General features: G+C 36.0%; 1 protein-coding gene across 3 annotated transcripts in view; it reads left to right on the top strand.

The window, feature by feature from the left end:
- Window positions 1-23,158, top strand: part of CNOT2 (CCR4-NOT transcription complex subunit 2) — an 82,604-nt gene that overhangs the window by 32,773 nt on the left and 26,673 nt on the right. For all 3 annotated transcript variants that reach the window (XM_085569828.1, XM_021528960.3, XM_085569827.1), the window contains exon 2: window positions 17,709-17,831. In XM_085569828.1, coding sequence (XP_085425954.1) covers window positions 17,721-17,831 — 111 coding nt within the window. In that variant the 5' untranslated portion in view covers window positions 17,709-17,720. The remainder of the gene's footprint in view (window positions 1-17,708; window positions 17,832-23,158) is intronic.

Consider the following 23,158-nt stretch of genomic DNA (forward strand, 5'->3'; position numbering starts at 1 on the left):
ATGTTGTTAATAACGGTATGAAATACTTTGGGATAGCATTGCATTTAATTCAATAAAATCATCTTTGAAGATGAAAGGTTCAATTTCAGGACTGTTTTGGTTTTTGTTTTAACATCAATAAGTAGAATTTCAGTGGCTTTGTTTTTTATTGCAAGTCTCAAACTGCGGTGCTATGCAGCATAGCCAGTTTTTATATTTATTGCCTAAACATAGAGTAGGAAGGAGGTGACGTTTCTAAATTGGGTGTTTTGCCATTTTAAATGTAAAATTTGTTACATTCTTGTGAATTAGGGAGGAATTTGAGTGGACTGGATTCTGTGAGTTAGTAAAAGCTGACAAATTATTGGGAAAAAATGTGTACATGACAAATCACGAAGTTAAAAACAGATGAGTTGGCTTTGGGGTTTTGCCAATTTGCATTTGAAAGTAGCATGGTCACGTTCCCAGGAACATGTCATGACATGCTTAGGATTCATTAAGCTAAGATGATCAGAAATGTCAAAACCTCAAGAATAGCTTGCTTTTGTGATTACTCTGTTTTACATTTTGGCAATATGTGTTTGAATTTAATGATACACTCTGGAAAGTCCCAGAAGTGATTTTGAAGAATTCTTCCTTTCTGTTGTCATGTGTTGTTTGTTATGCTCAGTTGGCATGGATTGGTTTCTTGTTCCTCGGGGTAATTTATCAATGTGTTCCTTTTCCATCCAAGATAGTCTGCAGATTGTTTTGGCTTTCCTAGAGCAAGGCTGGGTAGGTAGTTTACCATTAGGGACTCTGGCTTTCACCAGTAGTTTCTAAAAATTATCTTTGTGGCAGTGTGTTTCTCCTCAGTCTCCCATGTAGTGTTTAAGCTGAGACCAGAGAAGCCTGTGGTGTGGAATTGCGGTTCTTTTTGCAGGTGAGAGCCAGTGTTTAAATTGCAGCAATGGTATGTGTAGACTGGTAACCATGAGTTTGAAAAATTCTAGTTCCAGATATCCTTGGTATCAGGATGACAAAAGTTGTCCTGACTTAGGTGCTGTGATAAGGAAGGCAGATGAGTGTTCTCGTTCATGAATTTATATATTCTGAACCAGTCAGTAGGATCCAGTCTTAAAGCCAGTAGTGCTTGAGACACATGCAGTACCAGGGTAGGAGGAATAAGGACTAGCAGAACTTGAGAGCCCCATGGGAAGTGATTCAGTGTATTTAAATTTGGACTAGATCTGATACTTCATGAAGCAGTACCAGACAGACCTGTTTTGAAAAACTAGATCCACAGATGAAAAGTCATTCATTTATTGAGAGTAATCTTCAGCCTTGTTCTTTCTGAAGCATTATAATTGAGTTTGTCTTGTAAAGGAAACCTTCTTTGGTTGAGCACATCTTTATCCATATTGTCTCTCATTTCCAGTCCAGCAATTTTTGTACCAAGGAATTTTACAGAAGCCTGTCATCCAAGACTGTATGTTTTGCTTCCTTTAAAAGTAGGTATTTTAGAACAGGATTTAAAACTTAGGAATGCTTTTGTAGGAACATTTTCTGATCTAGATTTTTGTATTAAATCCTTCGTTGATTTGAACAAGAAAGTTGTATTTCAGAGCCCCTGATTTAGAAGATACCATTGTCCCTATGAGCATATATGGGAAGAGGGAGCAAACTGTAAAGTTCTACTTTATGTTAAAGTGCAAGGCCAGTTACAAAATTTAGTAATGTTTATGGAAAGGGATTGGAAAATTGCTGTAGACAACCACATGCCTACTTTGCTCTTGATGAGAAGAAATTCAGAAACATCAGTACAGAGTAGAAAATCAGGTAAGTATTGGAAGTCACAAAGATCCCAGAGGGGCTCCTGTCTTTCTCCTAACTAGGTTAAGTCACGACTTTTCTTCCTTGTTTGTTGGGTCACTATAAACAATTGATATTTAAAATAATTTTTCTCTGAAATTCAACAACGTTTTAAGAAAGTAGGCTGTTAAACTGGAAAACAATAACAAAAGGGGGAAAATTGAACTAACCAAGGATGCACTTTCTAGAAAACCTAAAGGTTTTCGTTTCAATCTTTTGTCAATTAATCTGACTTAGACTTTACAGGAAGCCCATAGAAATTTATGCACAAAGGATTCAGAGAATAATTTTGAAGTGCATAAAGCCATAGTATAGTGAAAGTCTTCGTAGAATTATTTTTTGTAAATAATCTGAAATGTAGAAACTTGTAAGTCCTTTTTAAAAGAACATTTACCTCTACTTAATTTTATCTGCTTAACTAGAGCTATGCATGCCCAAACTAGCTATCTAAGCCTTTCATCTAAAGTTTAGCAAATTTATCTTTATTAACAAAAAAGGCGCTTCAGATCATGCATCTTTTCTCTGTATGTTCTTCATGGCTTGCTGACAGATTGTTTTCTTTTAATGTTTTTGAATCATTAATTAACAGGTATTGGTCAATATTCTGTTCTCTTCAATTGAAATTTTAGACTGGGGGTTAATGTTTGATGCTATGTGAGAAGCGTGCAGGTAACAATAGTTAAGATCTTTAAGTTCCCTTGGATTTATTAGGGTTTTATTGTCATTTTTTTCCCAGTGAAAAGACAGTTGAGCAAATAAAGAAAACCATGCCCAGGTGCTGGGTGCCAAGTGACACCCTGTGCAGGAGAAGTGGTGTGGTGCATGTGGTTACTCCCCTTGGCTGTGCTCTTGCTCCTGTCCCTGAGGTGTCTGTAGTTGCTGTAGGGATGGTTGGACAAGGTATTGTAACAAAGCCTGTGGAACTTCAGTATAACCTACCACAAGTAAATTGGTGGTACCCCAGTTGTTACTTATGTTTGCAGCTTGTGAGCAGCCCTCATGGAACAGGCATGATGGAAAAATTTAGGATGGCAACTTCATTGGTCACCCTAGTTCAATTTTACCATTACAGACGGTCAGTTACTTACTATACTTGCTTGATAGTGTTTTCTATCATACAAGAATGTGTCCTTTTGATAAAGTGAATATGGACAACGGGGTGCTTCCCTTGATCTTCCGATACAGTTTTTCGGCTGTTAAGATACTGTAAACTGGGGCTGTGTCTATTGCATTGTCCCATCTGCTATGGCTTAGTGTAACCATGGCTGTAACCACACAGCTGGACCAAGAACACAGCTGGTTGAAAACTTAAGAAGCCAGCCAGGAGCAGGACTGGGTCAGTAGGCTTCACTGCTGTGAAACATTATTCCTTGTGAAAATTCTACTTGGTGATGATTCAAACTGTAGTAAATCTTTCATTATGAAACACAAAATCTTCCTATTCAAAGCCTTAGTATAGAAATTGTATTCTTAATGTAAGAATTGTCTATTGAATGTATAGGTTTCTCTCTGTCATTTCAAAATCCAAAAAGCTTGCTTTTCATAAAAATTTTGTAGTTGCAGCCTGTAGTGAACCATGGTTATGTGTTTGTATTCTACCTTCCTGTGACTTACTGTCACTTTTAAACTAATTTTAAAATACCCTAAATAACCTTAGTCTCAAAGAATGCTTTGAGAGTTAAGTGAACAGCATTCTGCCAGCTATCTCTACTACATCTGGTTTTCCTTGTTCTGCTTTCAAAGCTTTTGTTAGGTGTTCAATTTATTGAATTATCTAGACTTTGCCGTTGCTTAAAATAATTAATACCAGTACTTTAGAAGTAGTAGATCTCCCTTTCTAGAAATCTCCAGTATTGGAAACAACTGGTTTGTGTGCATTAGTATTTGTTAGATAGATGTTTAAGTTCAGATTATTTTTAAAAAATCATGTATTTGTGACTGATTCTTCTTCTGTGTTTCACTTAGATGTGGGTGATATAGTCTTGTCAAGGTTTTTTTCTATTAATAAGCAAAAAACTTTATATGATATATATCCAGTCACTATATTAAATACATATTTTTGGCTCTTTTATACTTACGTGTATACATTAATAATATTGCCATTTCTGAACTAGTTTGAAGATAAATTCTGGTTAGAGCTAAGAAAACATACTTTTTCTTGTGTGGCTAGGTTTGGGGAGTTACAAATTGTGTGTCATCCTTACTCTATAGGCAGTTCATTTGTGCTGCCTCTGGGAACATTATTCTTCATAGCAATCAGCATTTGGGTATGTTCTTTTTTAAAAAGGGGGGGAAGGGGTTAAAAAAAACTGCAAGGAATATATTTAACAGAAAAAACTTACAGCACCACAGAGATACATAAACAATTTTTTAAAAAATTACAGTATTGAAGGAGAATACTTAAATACTTTGTAAACACTTTTGACATTTGCACTTTTTGAGAGCTAGTTACTGTATAATTTAGTCACTTAAAGAGAGCTGTAGAATCTGGGTGGCATTTTGTTTAAATTAAGAATAACTATAAACTTATGCAACATGTAGCTGCCTCCAGTTATCCGGTATATAGGTCCATGATGAAATAAATCACCCTCCATATTCTTGCCAGCCTGATGCTAAGAGAAAGACATATTCATAACTTTACTGTATTAATTTAGATTTTGAAAATATGGTAAAGAAATTAGTTTTTATCTTTCCTGAACAAGATTTATATCAGGAACAATGTTTCTTTTTAATACAAAACTTCTAAGATTCTGCTTCAAAATTGTGTGGGCCAGAGAGGGCAGGAAAGGGATTGTATCACTCAGGAAGCAAGAACTTCTTACAGGACTTGGCTGATTCTGAGAATTCTTCAAAGAATTTGGCATCAGATTGTGATGTAGTGATTTAAATTGCTTTCCCCATCTGCAATACTGGTAAAGTATGTTAAGACTAAAGTTCATTTGACTGTTTTGCTATTGCAAGTTTAGGTGAAAGTGAGGTAATGCTGCTGGTCAGGATAACTTCTGAATTTTGTGAAATCAGAAGTAGGAACTCCGAGTAAAGTGTATACATTAACTGAAGATTGAGAAGTCCCAATTTCAGTAAATGTACTCTTCTTTTTTTTTTTCCCAATGGCAATGAGACCAGAATAATGGGAAGCAATGCCTATTGGTTGTTTTACTGGGCTGTTGAGGCACTAAATATTGCTGTTCTGTTTTGTACCTCTGTATACAACTATTCTCTGAGAAACTGTGAGGAAGGTGTGAGATGGATGAGACCATCCCATGTCTGGGACTTGGGCCAGGTCTCAGCAACATTTGCAGTCTGAGCTTACACTGCCAATTTGAGATAGCTCTGTTTTAAAATGTTGTGGTGTGAAGTTTGCCCATTCCAAGAAGAGTTACTTTTAATTCAAAACTGGTATGTTATTTCAGTTTCTGATATTTAAACAAAGTTTACAACATAAAGCCAGATTCTTACAATATGGAAGTCTGACTAAAGTCCATATGCATAAATTGAGAGGGTGCATGACAGCTTTAATGGGCAACAGAGTGTTTGGAGAGATTTAACTACAACGTGTGGAAGATTAGTACAGTGGAAAGGCATAATAGGTGCAGTTACCACTTCCTTAATTTTACTTGTTGATTGCATTTGTGATAGTATGCTACGGAGCTCACTCTGATTTATCTTTTCCACTGTGGAGTACTATCACTTAAATAACGAGAAATGATGAGGAATTGCAGTTCACAAATTTAAAGTTTTAAATAATACCAGTACTTATCTATTATCTTTTTTAAAAGATCAACATTTTTTAAGACTGGTTTGGCCTTGTACTTCAGATATGATGTAAAAACATTCAAAGTTGTTTTGTCACACTTTATTTTGTCTGAACCTCGTTCAGCTGTAATCACAACATAGCCTGGTTGTATAATCAGAAGGTCGCAAGAAACAGGCCCTGGAATATGTAGGAAGCATCTGAAGGGTTTTATTTAATAAAAAACACAGTAAATAAATAATCAAAGGGTAAAAGTTTGTAATTTTGACTTGAATTTTTTCATTTGCCTTGTATAGTTACAGAGTTGTACATATGTTTTAGGAGGACACTTCAAAAACCCATAAATGAATTTAACTTTAACATGTCTGTGCTCTTGGGAAGTGTTTCTACTTTTGTAGACTGTAACATTAGTCTGGAGAAGGAGAGTCACTGAGAGGCAGGTATGCTGCCAGGAGGTTGTGCAGCTCATAAATACTTCTTTTCCTTCAAGGATTCAATATATTAAACATACTTAATGTTTTGAATTTTGAAGTTGTATTTTAAGGTAAGAAAGATGTTTGATGTGCTGTGTGCACAGAATAAATTTTTTGGCCAGAAATATTGTCAGTTCTTTCTATTTTTAAAACACCTCCAGGAAGCAGGGAAAAAAAAAAAAAAAAAAGCCCAAACCAAAGGGAAGCCTGTATTTCTTAAAATTCAGCTTAAATTAAAAATACTGTGATTACCTCCTTCCTGAGATGCTTCAAACAAATGGTTAGTGGCTTACATTAAATACTGTATGTGTGAATGTACTGATAGAAGATAAAAAGTACTGGATCTCTTATTCAGTTAAGATTTATCTACCTTGTGCTTCCTGTACAAACTCCCCCCACCCTGACACCTTCCCCCACCCCCCATCTTGGCAGAACCTGGAGTAGAAATGTGTCTGTATTGTGATTTATTTAATGTCAACAAACTTCATAAAAGTAATGAAAGATAAAAATACTCTGTTGTTACTCTGTTAATCATGTTGCACATCTCGCTGTATGTACAGTGCTTAACTGCAGGAAATGCTCAGGAAAGCAGGGCTTTTTTAAAATACAGTATTTTAGGTTAACCAAAGATGAAAGTTTTGACTCTATCCAGGAAGAAAAAGGAAGGCAGTGCAGCTGTCTTAAAAAGTTAGTGGAATTGGTACTATGCTTAAAAAAACCCAAAAAACAACAAAAGAACAAAAAAGCCTGCAGTATTCCTGGAAAGAGGAGCCTCTTCAAAATCATTGTGGAAGTGTCCCAGCTGGAGCAATGGTTGCCCATTTAGCTGAAGCACAGATGTAGAAATCTAACCTCCTGGCTGAGAGTATCAGCTGAAAGCAAGTAAAAAGTCAGAGGAGCCTGTTCTTTAATTGTTTATTCTTCTCATACAATAAATGAGATTTGGCATGATGAAAACACCTAAATCATGTTATTATGAACCAAAAATTAATTAACACTTCAGAATTTGTTTTTTCCATTTGGTTTGCAAGCTTTCATCTGCATGTCTGTTATACAGTGCAAAAGTTTTTAAACAAAAAACCAACAAAAAACGGTGTCCAGTGAACAGATGCAGAATACCTAATAGATATTGTGACACACATCATCTAATAAGACTTAATATTTTGTAGGAATACAGGTCTAGAAAGCTTATCAATGGGCATTTTGGTTTAAATTGATTAGGGCGTGTAGGAAGTGTTAAATATTACTTGAACGGTATGTACAGTAGTGACTACAGAGATAGCTGGAGGCACTTAGCAGATGAAACTCTGTCAGATTGGTTTAGGTGTCATGTAAAGGACCACAACAAGGTTAAGAGAAATGGGAAAAAGATACTCTCCCAGTAATAGAGCAGGCACGTGGTAATGGTGCTTGCTCACTGACAAGCATATCAACACTATCCTTGCAACCATCTTCCCTTCCCAGTGAGACCCAGCTGACCTTCATGTTTCCAACTCATCCACTCCCATCCCCATGCTACCGCCTCCTGCCCTGACAGTGTCCTTGATGCAGGCTATTTTCACTTTTGATCCCCTGGAGGGATACAGCCTCCCTAAAATCTGGGAGTGTTGTTTCCTCTTTCCTCACCACTAGTTTTCCTTAAATGTTTGTATGTTACTCCACCAGGGTGGTGGTGTTGTGTTTTGTTTGGGTGTTTTTTTTTTTTTGTTATTGTTTTTTTTGTTTTGTTTTGATGGCTTCTTAGAGGATTCATCAACATAAAAGGTTTTTGAGCTGCTCCTTATTAATGAAACCTTTGTATCATTTGATACTGAGAGCAGTTACCTGTGCTTCAGAAGTCAGACTATAGTTCTGGCTTAGAGTAGACAAGGACCTAGTTTGTTTTCCAGTTTAAGCTGTGTTGGTCCATTTGTTCATTGTCTGAGTTGTCTGTTTATGGAAAATATTTTTGAGAAGCTGTGAGCGATACCAAACATCAGAGGTAGCAAAGTATGTCATGCTGATATCAAAGCTGTAAAGTTCATAGAGAAAAAATACTTGAACACTGCAGTTCTCTTAATTGTGAAGCTGAAGTCCAAACTACTTAATCTTACTCAGTTAACTTCTGTTATAATTGCTATTTAAAAGTCTTTTTTTTTTTAATATGTGATGACTGTTAAACGCCAGTGATGAATGAAAAGTCTTAAAAGTGTTTGTCTTCCCCCAGAACTGTTCTATGGTTTTTATCAGAAGTCATACTATATTTCTTTGTATTTTTGAACATATTTGACTTGTCTGGGGATTCAATGAATTAAGATGCTGGTATTCCAAACTTGGCTTATGGCCTGTCTGATTATCACTTCACCTGCTTAGCTGCCTTCATAGGGAGTGCATTTATGTCCCATAAGAATCTTTCCTCTGCTACATGCCCATACACGTGTCGCAAAACATGTATTGAACAACTTCCCTGTTTTAGTGCATTCTATCAGAGGGGGAAAACTTACCTCAAGAGAGGACCAATACTCTGAGGTCAGAATGGTATGTCCCTGTTAAAATCCCATTTTCTGTTGCCAGTACAAGACGCAACAAATTTTTTAAGACACAAGCTTCTTATTCCCTCTATATGCTTTGCCTCATCTTGGCATCACTCTTTGAATTTTCAGCTGAAATTACTTATAACCAGTTCTGTGAATTACTTCATACAGAAATGAGTTTTTAGAGTAGGAAGTACAAACTTCTTTGAACTATTGGCTTTGGTCACAATTTTCTTATTTGCTTCTATGAAAAATTTATAGAATCTGTCACATTTCTAAGTAATTCAGTACAATGTGCATGTGCTTAGTGTGATTTTACTTTGTGGGTTCATTTCTCTAGTTACCTTATCCTTTCAGCTTTCAGACTGCACATGCATCAAGTGAGTTTGGCCATATACACAGTTTGCTGCAACAGAATTTTACTGAACACAGAAGTTGCATGTTTATTAATTTGCTCTGAGGATCACAGTGTTTAATAAAATGCCATATTCCAGCTTCTTGCTCTGGGGCCTGGAGGAAATGGTAGGATTTTGTTGTATCTGAAGACCTTACTATATTAGGCATTTTCTGATCTTCTAAAGCTGGGCTTTACAACTGGATATGCTCTACAAAGGAAGTCTCTAGACAATATCTGAGTAGATCTAGAATTTCTAATTGGTTAAAGTGTCGTTTTATTTATTTCTTTAAAGAATGTGCCACAAAGCAACACAAAAGGCAAGCCCAGGTATGAAACGGGAAATAAAATTCAAATAGATGAACTTGCTGAATAAGAGGTTATCTTATTCTGATTTGTTATAAAAGTGAAATTTATGAGAAACAACTAAACTTGTTGTGTCAAAAGTGAAATACTTAAAAGCACTAATGCATCTCATATGGCAAACTGCAATGTTTTTCAATTAGAAAATAAAATTTTTATTTTAAACTGCAAATAGTTTGCAACCAGTATGTCTCTGAATTACATAATGGGATGAGTCAAAGGTTATCAAGGTAGGAAAGTGCTATTCTGAGACCTTCTAACAGCAGTTTTTTATTATGACTGAGGTGTAAAATAGTGATTGGGAGAAACTCGCAAAATAAATTTTTGAGGAGCCAGGAAAAGTGTCACTGTAGTAATGCATTTATTATGAGGATATTTGAAGATATTTCATTGTCTTTCTGGAATGGAATTTTGAGGTTTTTTGCTTATTTATTTACAGACCTTGCAGCTGAATTTCTCCTAAGAATCACCCATTCCTACATTAACCAAGTACCAGTTTTTATAGGAAAAGTTTATTTTTATAATTATATCAGACAAGTAGTCATTGTTCCCAATGGATGATAGTCCTTAAACCATGGCATTGACAAGAAAATACAGCTGTGTGTTTTATAGTATGTGTGTGGCTGTGCAGATGTCTGCAGTAGTCAGGACTTGTGATTTCATTGCCATGTCTATGGAGGAGACACGTTCCTCCTACTCGGGTCATGCCATTGACTAAGGTGGATTGAATGTGCCATCATCCTTATTTCTCCCCAAATTGCTCTAGATGGAGTGCGAGTTTGTTTGCCCTTGTCACTTCTTCAAATCTGTTGCTGCTTTTCTTGTATTTGAAGTCTTTCTTGTATGTGTTTGGATTTTGTTGAATGGCCTATCAGTAGACTATTTTCCTTATGAGTATAACTCATTGATCAGACCCATAAAAGGCATTCAGCTTAAAGAGAAGTCATATCCCAAACTACTGTTGGTTGCTAATATATTCCAAGTGTTATTTCTGTACCAGGAGGAGAACCTGCAAGACTTTGTCCGAGGATGGGAACGGTGTCAACCATGTTACAAGACAAAATGGAGTTTCTTATAATCACAGTTTTCAAGTTCAGCTTTAGTAATTTCAGCGTTAGTTTATTCTTGTTTTAATGTAGGATAGTTTTTCCTACTCCTCCTGTGCTGTTTCAGGAGTGTTGTAAAATGTTTATTTCATAAGAGTTAAAGATGGTTAACAACAGTTAGGATGTCGATCTTGTTCAGGAGAATTTCTGTGGCTTGTTTGATGTTAGGGACTGCCATTTCTTGGATATAGTTTGTATGCAGCATAGATTCACTGTTTTAGTGTAGCTTTTGAAAGCATTATTATACTTCATAGAATACTTGTGAAACTTCACCCTGTAGATGATTGTTCTTGAGAACATGAGTGGAGGGTAGTCTAAAATCATAACTATTTATCCTTTATTTCTTTGATGCTCAAAATTTTGTGTGGAGTTCCTGCATTTAGATTGCTGTGCATCTTGTCTGTCATAGTTATATTACAAGAGGAAAGACTATGTAATGTTTTAAGGAGATCAGTTGCATCTTCAACTACTCAAGAGACTTGACGTAAGTCTGTAATTGCTGTTATTTTCTACAATGCTGTGTGAATTTGGAAAATAATTTATCATATGACACAAGTACCTGGAGTTTATTCTAAAGGCTGTCCAACTTAAAAGTTTTTTGACAGATTTATGTCTTATTTTGTGGTGGTCTTTTAGTCTTCTATGTTTGTGATTGAAACTTGGGGATTGACATAACTTAAAAGAATATGAAGCCATTTATTAAAGATCGCAGAATCATTAGGGTTGGAAGGGACTTCTGGAAATCATCTAGACCAACCCCCTGCCAAGGCAGGGCCACCCAGAGCAGGTCACATAGAAAAAACCATGAACAAAATACCTATTATACGATTTTATTCTTACAATGGGTAAACTGTGCCAGTATTAAGCTAATCAAGAAGAAAAAGAAAGAGAAATATAGTGAAATGTTCTGTTTACCATGATGACGTTCTTTTGGTACTACAAAGTTGTTATTTGTAGTCAGAGCATAATCATAAAGTGTACTGGTAGAGGTTATCATTCACCTTGAAGAAGCAGAGTGCAATTAGGAAATGAGAGCAGAGGATCTCAGCTTCTGGTTTTTTTTTTGTCTTCCATGAAGAAAAGGAAATCTATTTCTAGCAGTGCACTTTTTAAAATATTATTTTTAATAGCTTTACTTATCACTAAAGGTTTGGGATTTGAATGATTTTTTGGATTTAGCAACTTGGTAATATATATTCTATTGTATATCAGTTCCACTTAAGTTAAATAGGAATTATCTTTGACACTCAGAAATAGGACCATAAACTGTAGTAGTTTTTACTAAATTGAATTTATGCTAGCAAACCAACTGATGGAATTTCAGATTCTGTATTTTGACTTAAATTGCAGGCTCATTTGGTGTTCCATGTGATTTTTGATAGGATTTTGAGAGACACTTATTTCTCACTAAAAAGCTCATTAAGGGTCACTTTTGTAGATACTGCCAATGTGTAAGTATGTTATTTTCTGTGAAAAGAGTGATTTGTGACAGAAAAGAAATACAGTAAATTATTGCCTTTGCTTATTAAGACCTAGGCAGCAACATCAGAAGCAGTAGTATATAATTGGGTAGAAGCTCTGTAGCATCAAACTGAGATTACAAATTTTAATTTCTTCCATGTAGTGATAGTGTGTCTACTGTAGTCACTGGAGAGGCAGGAAAGGGAAGATGCTGCTAGAATTCCTAAAATGGTTTATCTTTTTTTTTTCCAACTTGTATTACTGTGTATAGTTTTAATCTCATTAAGATTAATGAGTTTAATCGGTTGTAGTTCAGAGTTGGTTTTTCTACTCTATGGAAATTTAAAAGTATTCATTCTCCTGCAAGATTTTATAGTATCATCTTAGTTTAGATTTGGCTATATTAATAGTGTGAGTGAGCACTCTTTAGGCACTGCCTATAGTAATATGGCAAAACAAAAATATAAAATTAATTTTCATTTTTTAATAGTATTATTTGCTTCAGGATGTTAAATTAACATTGATATACAGTCACAAAACCTCTTTATAAGTAAATTTTGAAGATTTTCTTGCAGCTTAAGACAAAATTTTTAATAGTTTTTCATACAAATTCAGTTTCAATAAGATATTTTCAGTTACTGGTGAGACATTTTTGTGTGCTGAATTATGCTACACTGCAGTATTCCTCCCAATTAAAAATATTTCTCTTTATATCTTTTTAAAATAAGTATTGATTATTGTTTTTGGTTATTTTCTTACCTGAAGGATAAAGGTCAACGACCACAGCAAACTGGTTATTAGATCCTTCAAGTTCATAACATTTGTACAGTGCTTCTAGTTCTTTTGTTGTTGGGAAATGTTCCACTGAAGAATTTAAAAGTCTTGTCAGGTTTCTGACTGCATTTTGCTTGATGAACATTAACTTGAAATGGTGAGTTTTAAACATAGAATCATAGAATGGCCTAGACTGGAAGGGGCCTTAAAGATTATCTGTTTCCAGACCCCTGCCATGGCAGAGATACTTTCCACTAGACCAGGTTGCTCACAGCCCCATCCAGCCTGAAAACTCTGGGGATGGGGCATCTAGAGCTTCACTGGGCAGCCTGTGCCACTGCCTCATTACCCTTACAGTAAGGAATTTCTTCGTAACATTAATCTAAACCTACTCACTGTCAGTTTAAAACCATTTCCCTTTTGTCCTGTCAGTACATGATCCATATTTTATGTAGGCTCCCTTCAGGTACTCCAGGGCCACAATTAAAATATCCTTAAAACTTCTCTTTTCCAGGCTGAAAAACCTCATTTCTCTCAGCCTTTCCTCATAGGAGAGGTGCTCCATCCCTGTAATCATCTTGGTGACCCATCTGTGGATTCATTCCATTAGGGCAATGTCCTTTCCACGCTGGGAACCTCAGAGCTGGATGCAGCTCTCCAGGTGGGGGTCTCACCAGAGCAGAGCAGAGGGGCAGAATCCCTTCCCTCACCCTGCTGGCCACACTGCTTTGGACAGCCAAGATCCAGTTGGTGTTCTAGTCTGTGAGTGCACACTGCTGGCGCATGTCCAGCCTTTCATTTATCAGCACACCCAAGTCCTTCTTGGCAGGGCTGCTCTCTCTCTGTTCATCCCCCAGCCTTGGTTAATACCAAGGGTTGCCCTGACCTAGGTGCAGCTTGTGCTTCAAAAGAAAAACCTGTGTTCACCTGATCAGAACACATGGCCATGTGTTTGGTGAGTTCTGTTAACTCCATCCTAATGTGTAGTTCCTTCCCTTTCTTTCCTCTGTCACCATGAATATTTTCTAATAATATTTTGCATGGGATTACCAGTGGAAGTTGTTAGTACTTTTGCAACACTATGCTAAAGAATGAATTTACCTAAGTGCACCGTTTTTACATTTTTAATGAATGGTTACACTGCCAGTCTGTCCTGTGCAACAGAGAACTGAGTTCCCAGAGTAGAACAGGAAGAGTAATTAGAGGATTAGAAATTGCCATGCAATTGGCATACTACTTCTGTGAGATTGTGTTGGCATATGGGTGTGTGTGTGTGTCTATGTATATATATGAAAGAGGAACTGAAATACAAGACCTGATTCCTACGTTTCTTCACCTCACCAGTCTAGACCCTGTGTACCTGAAGGTCCAAAACCTCAGGTCACTGTTACTTTCCAAAGGGTTTAAGACCTATTTGTAATAACTTCATGAACTTTGCTGTATTTACTTTCATAGCTGATTGGGCAGTGATCTGTCTGTCTGAAAAGCAAGCTGCAGTCTGTGTATGAGGTTTCCCAGTGGCTTCTTGTCCTAGGAAATAAGCAACTAAGTTCCATCTGCATATCTGCCTGCATTTGGCACAGACCCAGTTATTCTCACACCTTCTTACAAAGAGTACCACAACAGTGTTTTTCCAATATCTGTGCATATGCTTGTAGCATGAGTGACTAAATGAGTGTGTTAGTGAATACTGGAATAAGGTAACATGGATTGGAAGGTGCCTGCTGCTAACCTGGCAACAGTATGACACCATAATTGCATAAAGCTGCTGTAATATAAAAGTCTGCATGGGGATAAGTGCTCTGATTCAGAAGTCTGCCAGCTGTTTACTGTCCCCAGTGACTATTGGGAAGTAGATAAATTGGCTGCTGGTTTTAGCTTCAGAATGAGCACAAAGTAAGCAACCTGGCTACAGCAGCTGCAGCTTAAGTCTCTAATCCCAGTTTCTACTCTTTTTGTTACTGGTTTTTAGCAGCTTGCCTCATGTTACTGTGCTGTTAGTTTTGTGACAGGGATGGATAGTGGTGTGAATTGTACCACCACATTTCTTTGTTGTGACCTGTGCTGTGGTTCACCCTAAGAACAGGTGACAGCTCTTTCTAGTGGAGTGGAATCCTGTTAGGAGTGCAGGCAGTTGCCAGAATACCCTCCAGTGCCTGTCCCACTTCCCCTGGGAGTTTGGACAGCTTGGACACTGCATGTGACTGCTTCACTTGGCAGCATCGAGCAACACAAAATCACATACAAAAATGCTGCTGTTAGGAAGTGTCAGCAAAAAGTCTTTGAAGGTCTTCAGGGTAGTTGGGTGCAGTGATGCAATTGGGTAGCAGACAGGAGCACTGCAGGCTCTTAAGCCTTCCCCTCTTCCCCTACAGCTGCAGCCTGCTCTGTTTTCTCTGGAGTTCATCAGCACAGTTCTGTTAGGTGTCATGTAGAAATACAGGTTTCCAATTAAAAAACCCAATATTTATCTAATATTAGAAGTTTTCTTCATTTTCTTTCTTTATAACCATGCTATTGTCAGACTTCATATTAATATCATCGTACTTCATCAGTGTTCAGGGAATAATAGTCTTGATTAGTTTTTTGGGCCACTGTCATTTATGATTTTCAGTACAGAATATAATCTTTTAGAAAGTTTAAATTTAGTGGAGAATTTAAAATATCTTTCAACTTTTCAGTGAAAAGATTATATTTGGACATACTAACTTCTGTGCAGCAGCTACAGACATACATTTTGAGAGCTCTGACCCACCGACTCAGAAATCTTTGTGATGCATATGTAGCCAGCCACGTGTAAACCTTTGCAGAAATAAGATAAAAATCTTCTGGGTCAAAGACAATAGTTTTTTCCCCTTATATAGCTCCTGTATTGTAGCTCAGGGTTTATTATTACATTAGTACTGTACCACGTATGCATCAGTGACTTGCTTTCTATCACAATTCAGTTGTTATTCTGATGATGTATCACAAGAGAAGGTTATGTGGCAAAAAAATAATCCTTTTTTTATCCCAGGTGTTGTTAAAGGAATACCAAATAATTCTTTGGGACTTGTGAGAAGCTTCTTTTCTGTTTCTGAAGAGCAGCAGTTGGGTGAGACTCCAGTTTCTGTTTGTTGCTGAAGATAGCTTCACCAAAGTATTTCACTATCCCTTTTACTGCAGTTAAAGGCAACTGCTCATCTCTCTGCACTTTACTGAGGCAGAGCAAAGGACAAGATAATCCCCTTAGCCTGTTAAATGCTCCATCCCATCTGGTAGGTGATAATTGCATTGTAAGGGGATTAACACAGTGGGATATGCTTACAGTGTAATGAAAGCTTCACTGTAAGTGTGAAAGTCGACTGATTGCATCTAGCACGTGGGGACCTTAAATTTGCATGCATTTTTTATAAAACTTAAAAGACAAGTTACATTTGGGGAAGGTACACAGTACCTTTACATGCCATCTTTTACATATTTGTAACAGAATTTACATTTGTTCTGGACTATTAGTAGTCTGAATATCTGAAATCCTCTTGTAGGAGTAGAGCAGTAGATGCCTGTTTAGCCAAATGTTTTGACATCATTCTGTGGACTATAGCTGTATTAAATGCATCCCAGGTGTTGACTACTGTTAATCAAAAGTACTATGACTTTGAAACCATGGAGTTTAATTGTTACCAATCTAGGAACAGCCATGTTATTTAAACACTGCCTGGAAATCTTTATCAGTAAAGGTGAAATTTGAATAAGCCATGCTGTGAGGAATATCATTGTAATTTTGTGTCAGCGGGGATTTCTGTCAAGAAGATTTCTGGCTGAAAGTAATTCTTTGTGTACCAACCAAAATAAATACTTTGAAATTTTAGTTCGAAGCATGAGCTTAAGGTAATGCAGATTGACTTATTATTTTACAAAAAAAGTTTAAAATCCTATGGTATTTAAGTTTATCTAATGCTGTAGTGAAGATAGTAAATCTTAAGCATTTCATAAGCTAATTGCACCTTACCTTACCTTTCAAGATGATAAAGATCCTTGAGAAGATAATTTATGTAGAGCAGTAGCTCAGAGTTGATTATCACCCTGTTGGATTGCACTCTCTCTAGTCTTCCCATATGGTACAAGAAACTGGGCAAGTTGCTCTGTGCTGACCTGCATGTGCCACGTCACTGGTTTGAACATTAACCTGAGTGGTTAAAACAGGGTTTGGTTAGTGCACACTGTGCTGGGATAGATCTTTGTAGTCAGGTGATCAAATGAAAGTTGTGTATAGAAGTACCCACTGTGTGCAGAAGATGCTTTAGTGACATTGTATGACCTTGCTGCAGGATTAAATTTTGTAATGAATTAAGGTTCTGTGTGGCTGCTGTTTCTCTGGTTTCCATTTCCTGACTTAGCAGCACTGTGTGCATGTGTGATTCTGAGAGTAATGGTAAAATAAAATCTAGAGGGGTTTTGTGGGTGTCTGCAGTAATTTTGCCAGTCTGTGATGAGGTTGTTGAGTGTGGTTAAGCTCAACCTTCTCTTACTTAATCATGGATCTGAGTGGGGTCAAGTAGAAGGCTGGTTTTCCAGGTTCTGGTGATGAGACATGGAATATTTCACAGATTTTTTTTTCTTCTTCTATTTTTGCTATTTCTTTTAAGGCGACTGAACTCTAAAGAATATTCTTAATTATTTCCTTTTAGGCTGAAAACGTTTACCTGAGGAGAAGAAAACTAGAGAAGTTTGCTCTTGTTTTCTGACATGTTGTAATTTTAAATAAGCTTAGGTGTAAGGTCATGGAACTCAAAAACTAAACAACATCCTTCCACAAAATGAATACATTCCCCTTTTCCCACCTCACTCATTTCTGGAATATGAGTTTATGTCACATGAAAATCCCTCTTGAAAGAACCATTATGCTTGCAATATACAGAAAGTATTTTTAAGAGCAATTTTCAGATATTTAGAAATGGGTTTTTAACTGTCCTTCCATAGATATATATTTAAAATATATACCAACTATGTAGCAAACCAAATAATATATGGTATATAATAAATTTTCTTCTTATTTAGGTGACAAACAGCATGTTTGGTGCTTCAAGGAAGAAGTTTGTAGAGGGGGTTGATGGTGACTACCATGATGAGAACATGTACTACAGCCAATCATCAATGTTCCCACATCGGTCAGAAAAAGATGTAAGTTGAATAAGCTTATTTTTTCTCCTTTCAGTACTGAGATAGTTTCAAGTATGTGAAATGTATGTAAAGAAGCGCTTCATTTAGCTTTAAGTTGTACATTTCCAGTGGAAAGTGCTTTAATTTAGTGAATGTATTAATGTAAACTTCAGCCATATGCTTGCAATTGTTGTTTGGGTTTTTTCATCTTGAAGCATTGCAATTGTAATTTAAATTGAGTTATTGATTATATCTTGTGCTTCTGTGCAGTGTCTACAGGTTTGTTGTTGTGTTTTTGCATTTTAAATCTTCAACCATTTTTAGTTTCTGAAAATGCTTTGTGCAGTTTGTTTGCTGAAGTAATCTAAGTTAGGTATTTCTCCTATTTGGAGTGCCGCACGGTTACAAAACTAGTAATTCCTAAACAATTTTCCCCTCAGTAATGACAAATTTGATGTTAGAACTGTACTGACATTACTGAAGCTCTGTTGCTTCTTACCAAAGAGAAATAGATTAGGCAATAAAGTATTTCACTTTTATATGGAGTGGCATGAAGAAATACATGAAGGACTTGAAAGTATGACTTGAAGTTAAAGTCACCTGCAGGTCACTAATATCATCTCATGGCCGGCTTGCATTTAATATGTGTAGACAACATATTCTTCCTAATTAAAAAAAAAAATTCATTCTAATTTTTAAAAATGTAAAAATGCTTCAAGTCTTCCTCCAAGACTCTTCAGAAATATGGTTAATAGCAGTTGTGAATATAGTCTTGATAGACCTTGACCTGTGTCAATAGAAGCATTTCCTACAGACTCTTAGCTGAATTTTAATTTAGATTTTCAAAGAGAAGGAAATAGATTTAGAGTAGAAGGCCTTTTTCAGACAAAATTGAATTAAAAAAAAAAGGCGCAAATGCAGCTTTCCAGCTCAGTTTCATAAACTGATAATAGACAGCAAAGGATTAAAATGTAGTACAGTGTAAACAGAACTAAATGGGCTGCTCTTTTCTCTTTATGTTGATTACATGTGTACATGTACCACAGATGCACAGTGGAATATTTATGATGTGGAATATACATCCTTTTTCTGGTCACCGAGAGGTGCAGCTAACACTCAAAAACAATAGACAGAATTTCTCCAAAGTGATTTTTGTACATTAAATCCCTACTTTTAGATTTGATACGCTGAGGGTAAAATCATTATGGTGTAGTAAGAAAGGTAAAGTGAGATAAATGCTGCACTGCACAGCATACACGGTGAAAGCTGATGGCTTGACACATTGTTGACACCGTGAATGAATGTTTTATTTCCCTACTTTTTCTGTAGGTAGAATTGTAGAAGTGCATCTTAGAATGGCACTTCAAGAGGAGGAAGGTGGGTGTTCCATACATCAGGAATGATAAATGAGAAATCTTGAAGGCTTGTGGGAGAAGTGGCCAAAATGGGGCACAGAAGCCTGCTGTAGTTGGCAGAATAATGCTGCCATTTCAACAGGAAATAGAAGAGCAGATTTGCAAAAGCTTTTTAAAATTTTATTTCCAAATTATTTTAAGGTTACACAAGTCCTGTAGCTTCACTATTGACCATTACAACTGTCTGAGTTTGTTTATGAAATTTTAAACTGTTACATGTTACTCTAATTTTTTAAAATAAGCTTATAAAATAAATTTATGGTGATAATATTGACTGTACACCTTTGATCACTCAGGTATAGCTAAATGCATACTGTGAATTACATGTTCCATTTGCTGTTTCATTTGGCTCACAGTAGATAAAAGGAGGATTGGAAAGGTTGTTACATTCTCTTGGTCTCCAACTTCTTTCACAGCTTTGTAAACCTTTACGTATTGAAAATAACCATGTTTTCAAGTAGTCTTTAAACTAGAATTCAGCTAAAAATGTTGTATATGAAAATAAAAGAAATATATTGATTGCTGTTTATATAAGTGTTGACAGACTAAAATAAAATTGCTCAAAGTTTTTCCAAGTAAGCTAATAAAGACTAATGTTCAAAATCTAGATCTAGTTTTATGAATACCTGGGGGAAAAATTCCAGCATTCTAGATCTTGAAGCACTTTGAATCATTCTGTCTTCACATCTACTATGGGAATAAAATAAAGACAGAAGAAGTATTGGGGAAAGAAGCAAATTACTCTTATATTATCCAAACAAGGTGCAATTCTACTGCAATTTAAGCTATTCCTCTTTTTTCATTTTCAGCTTCATTTATGTCTTTACTGAAAGCAGATAAAATTAATGTTGAAGGCTTTTGCAACTGACCTATAAAAATTACAGGAATTTATTTTTTTTTTATCTTTGATGTATGATATGAACATATGAATGCAGAGTCCTTCATTTATGCTGTGTTTATCTTCTAGAGTTCTTCCAACAAAAATAGAATGGTTTTGGTGGAAACTTCTGTGAATGGCCTCCCTAAATACTGTTTTTCAGCAATGGCTAAAGCTTGTTTAGTATTTACCCTTATACTGGATATAACTAGGTGTTTCTGGTTTTCATTTTCTTGAAGTTTTACTGATTCTGATCTTGAAAGTTGCTGCTTTCCAAGGAACTGTTGCTGCTTGTGTGTATGTGTGCTCCAAGCTGAGTATAGGAATGGGGGAGCATAGGGAATGGTGAAATCCTCCTAAAATTTAGAGTAAAGGCTATTACTGCAAGTGTATTTGTACAAACTTCAAAACTTAGTTTTCACTTTATTTTTGCAGTAAAGTCAAGCCAAATCCTGTCCTAAATTTCAAAGACTTCTGACATGGGGAAAGAACTGGCAGCAAGTAATTTTGGACACGTTACTTTTATTTCAGCCTCAGTTTAGCTAAGAGATTTTTCTTTTCATTTACCTGTTCTTTCACTAGAGAAAGCAGCTGTAGATAAACAGGACTAATATGGTAATAGAAATTGAAAAGTTGCATGTTACTCACATGCACAAGTGCTTCCAAGATCATGTGGATACTGACTGGATAACTTATTTTAGACCCCCAGTTATGGTTCCTATCTGTGAATATTTCTGCACTTGGTCAGTGCATTATAACCAGGTCAATAATCCTTTGGCAAATAAATTAGGTGTTTTACAGTACTTTCAGAACAAAGAATAGGTTAAAGGAGTGTAACTTTTTACTGGCAACAAGTGGCATCCTTTTACTATAAATTGACAAGATGGTGCACTGGACACCTGCAAAACAATTGCAGAGCTTACTTGTAGCTAATTTCATCAACTTAATTGAGCTGTCTGTGCACGCAGCAAAATAATTTTCAGGACATGGATACATGTACTTTTATTTGGATAGAGTGACAATGGTATAAATTGGTAGCTCAAGGCCCTCATGTACTTTTGAAACTACAGTTGTTAAATGAACAAAACAAAAATGCAGATGAGCTTTGAGAAAAGATTGGACCAATTCAGTTTGAACTTCTTTGATTTCTCATGTATGAGAATATAAGAAGGACTCCACAAGGTTTGACCAATCTAGCCCAACCCACTGAAAATGTGTACATGAGAGTGTAAGATAAGGGCATAGTCTGTTGCTTTGTAGTCATAAATCTGACAGTAGACACACATGCATTTTAATTAAGGTCTACCCAATCAGAAAACGTAAGAGATTTTTTTCAGTTAGTATTGTTCCAAATCTTGGCCCAGTTCTTTGCTGTTCATTTTCATTTTGGGTTGCTCAACAGATAGTAAAATGCTTGCAGTGAGGTAGTAGTAATGCTTCTGATTTGTGTTTTTAATTGCAGCAGGTGAGATTTAGCTTGAAGATTAGATTAGTGTCATTGTAATTGTTTGTCTGACTCCCTAGCACTAGGAAGTCCTCAGATTTGGATACTGAGTACAGAGAAATGGATTGTTGGTTCTGAGAGCTTGCTTTCCAGAGGTTTCTGCCATCCTGAGCTGAAGCATGTCTGTGGTGGATGAAATTCAGGTGTTCCTTTGTCATGAGACAAAGTTGCACAAAGGCAGATATCAGTGGTGCTGATACAACAAAGGGTGATCACAGGCCTTTTACTGTGATTCTGTTAAACTGATTTATAGAACCTTTACTTTTACCATGTTTTGAAATACTTGGCCTTAGAAGGTGGTACTTTTACAAGAGAGAAAACCTTGAAGGTTTAGCTTACTGTTGTGATTGAGATGCAGAATCTTGCTAAGTTTTGGAAACTAGGTGCGTAAGAGTTTAGTCAGTTTTCTGGAGACAGCTTTGACTTTAAGGCTGCTGAACCTCATTGATCCAGATGAATTGCTGTCTTTTTAATGCTATTATTTCAGGATTCTGAGGATACCTATGGTATCATGTTCCATAAGGTATCTTTCTTGCTTTAGTCATAATTTACTTCAGATACTTTACATAGAGTTCTACGTATTTAACAATTCCCATTAAACCCCCTTGTGTCAGGAGCAGTTGTAGCATTCACACTTAATGCTGGTTGGCTGAATAGCTGAATATACTGTACTTGAACCTAAATTGTAATTGTCTGAATAGTTTTGATCCATTTGTGGACTGAGAAAAAACCCTAAAGTTTATTTTGAGAAATGAATAGATTAATGTTGTAATTATAAATGGCAAATGAATGTTTTCACATGCATTACTTTGCATGTAAACATTCTTACAGGTTTGACTGAATAGCGAGTTGGTTTGCCCTGCTTGCTTCGTGGAAAACATGATTTAGGCTTCACTCTTTGAAGTGTGAGTTACAAAGCAACAGAGTTACTTTTCACTGTCCAGAAGAGTGATTAAATATTCCTTGCATGTATTATTGAGTACACAATAAGGGTTGGTTTTTTTTTTAACCAAACAACCAACAAATGAAACAAAAATAAAACAAAAACCCTAATGGAAACAAACTTTAAATGTATGAAAATTGCAATGCCACTGATAGTGGCAAATGTGGCAAAGTAGTTGGAATAGTTGGATTTGAAGGGATTGAGATTAGTAACAGTTGAAGGAACTTTGTGTTTTAATGCAATTCCCTTTCAGAGCCTATCATCATTCTGCCTATAGTGTACATTTTCGTAATAAAAGTTATACATTATGCTGAAAGAACAAAAAGTTTCAAATACAAAATGCATGCTTTACTGTGTCACCTATAAATTTGCACATGAATGGATTTATCAAATAAAACAATACATCATAAACTAATTTTACTTAGAGACAAAACTGTCTTTATACTGTTTCACACAGTATATGTATCTGAAAAATATATATCTGAATGTAAGTTAGTTTAGCATCCCTTTAGAATCTGGAAATACGTCACAAGGAAATTAATTTTACTGTTAATGACTGTAGTATAATTTTCACTATGATTGTGTTTGTACTTAGGCTTTTTATAGGAT

This window comes from Lonchura striata, chromosome 1A (genome assembly GCF_050655825.1).
Source record: "Lonchura striata isolate lonStrDom1 chromosome 1A, ASM5065582v1, whole genome shotgun sequence".
Lineage (NCBI taxonomy): Eukaryota > Metazoa > Chordata > Aves > Passeriformes > Estrildidae > Lonchura > Lonchura striata.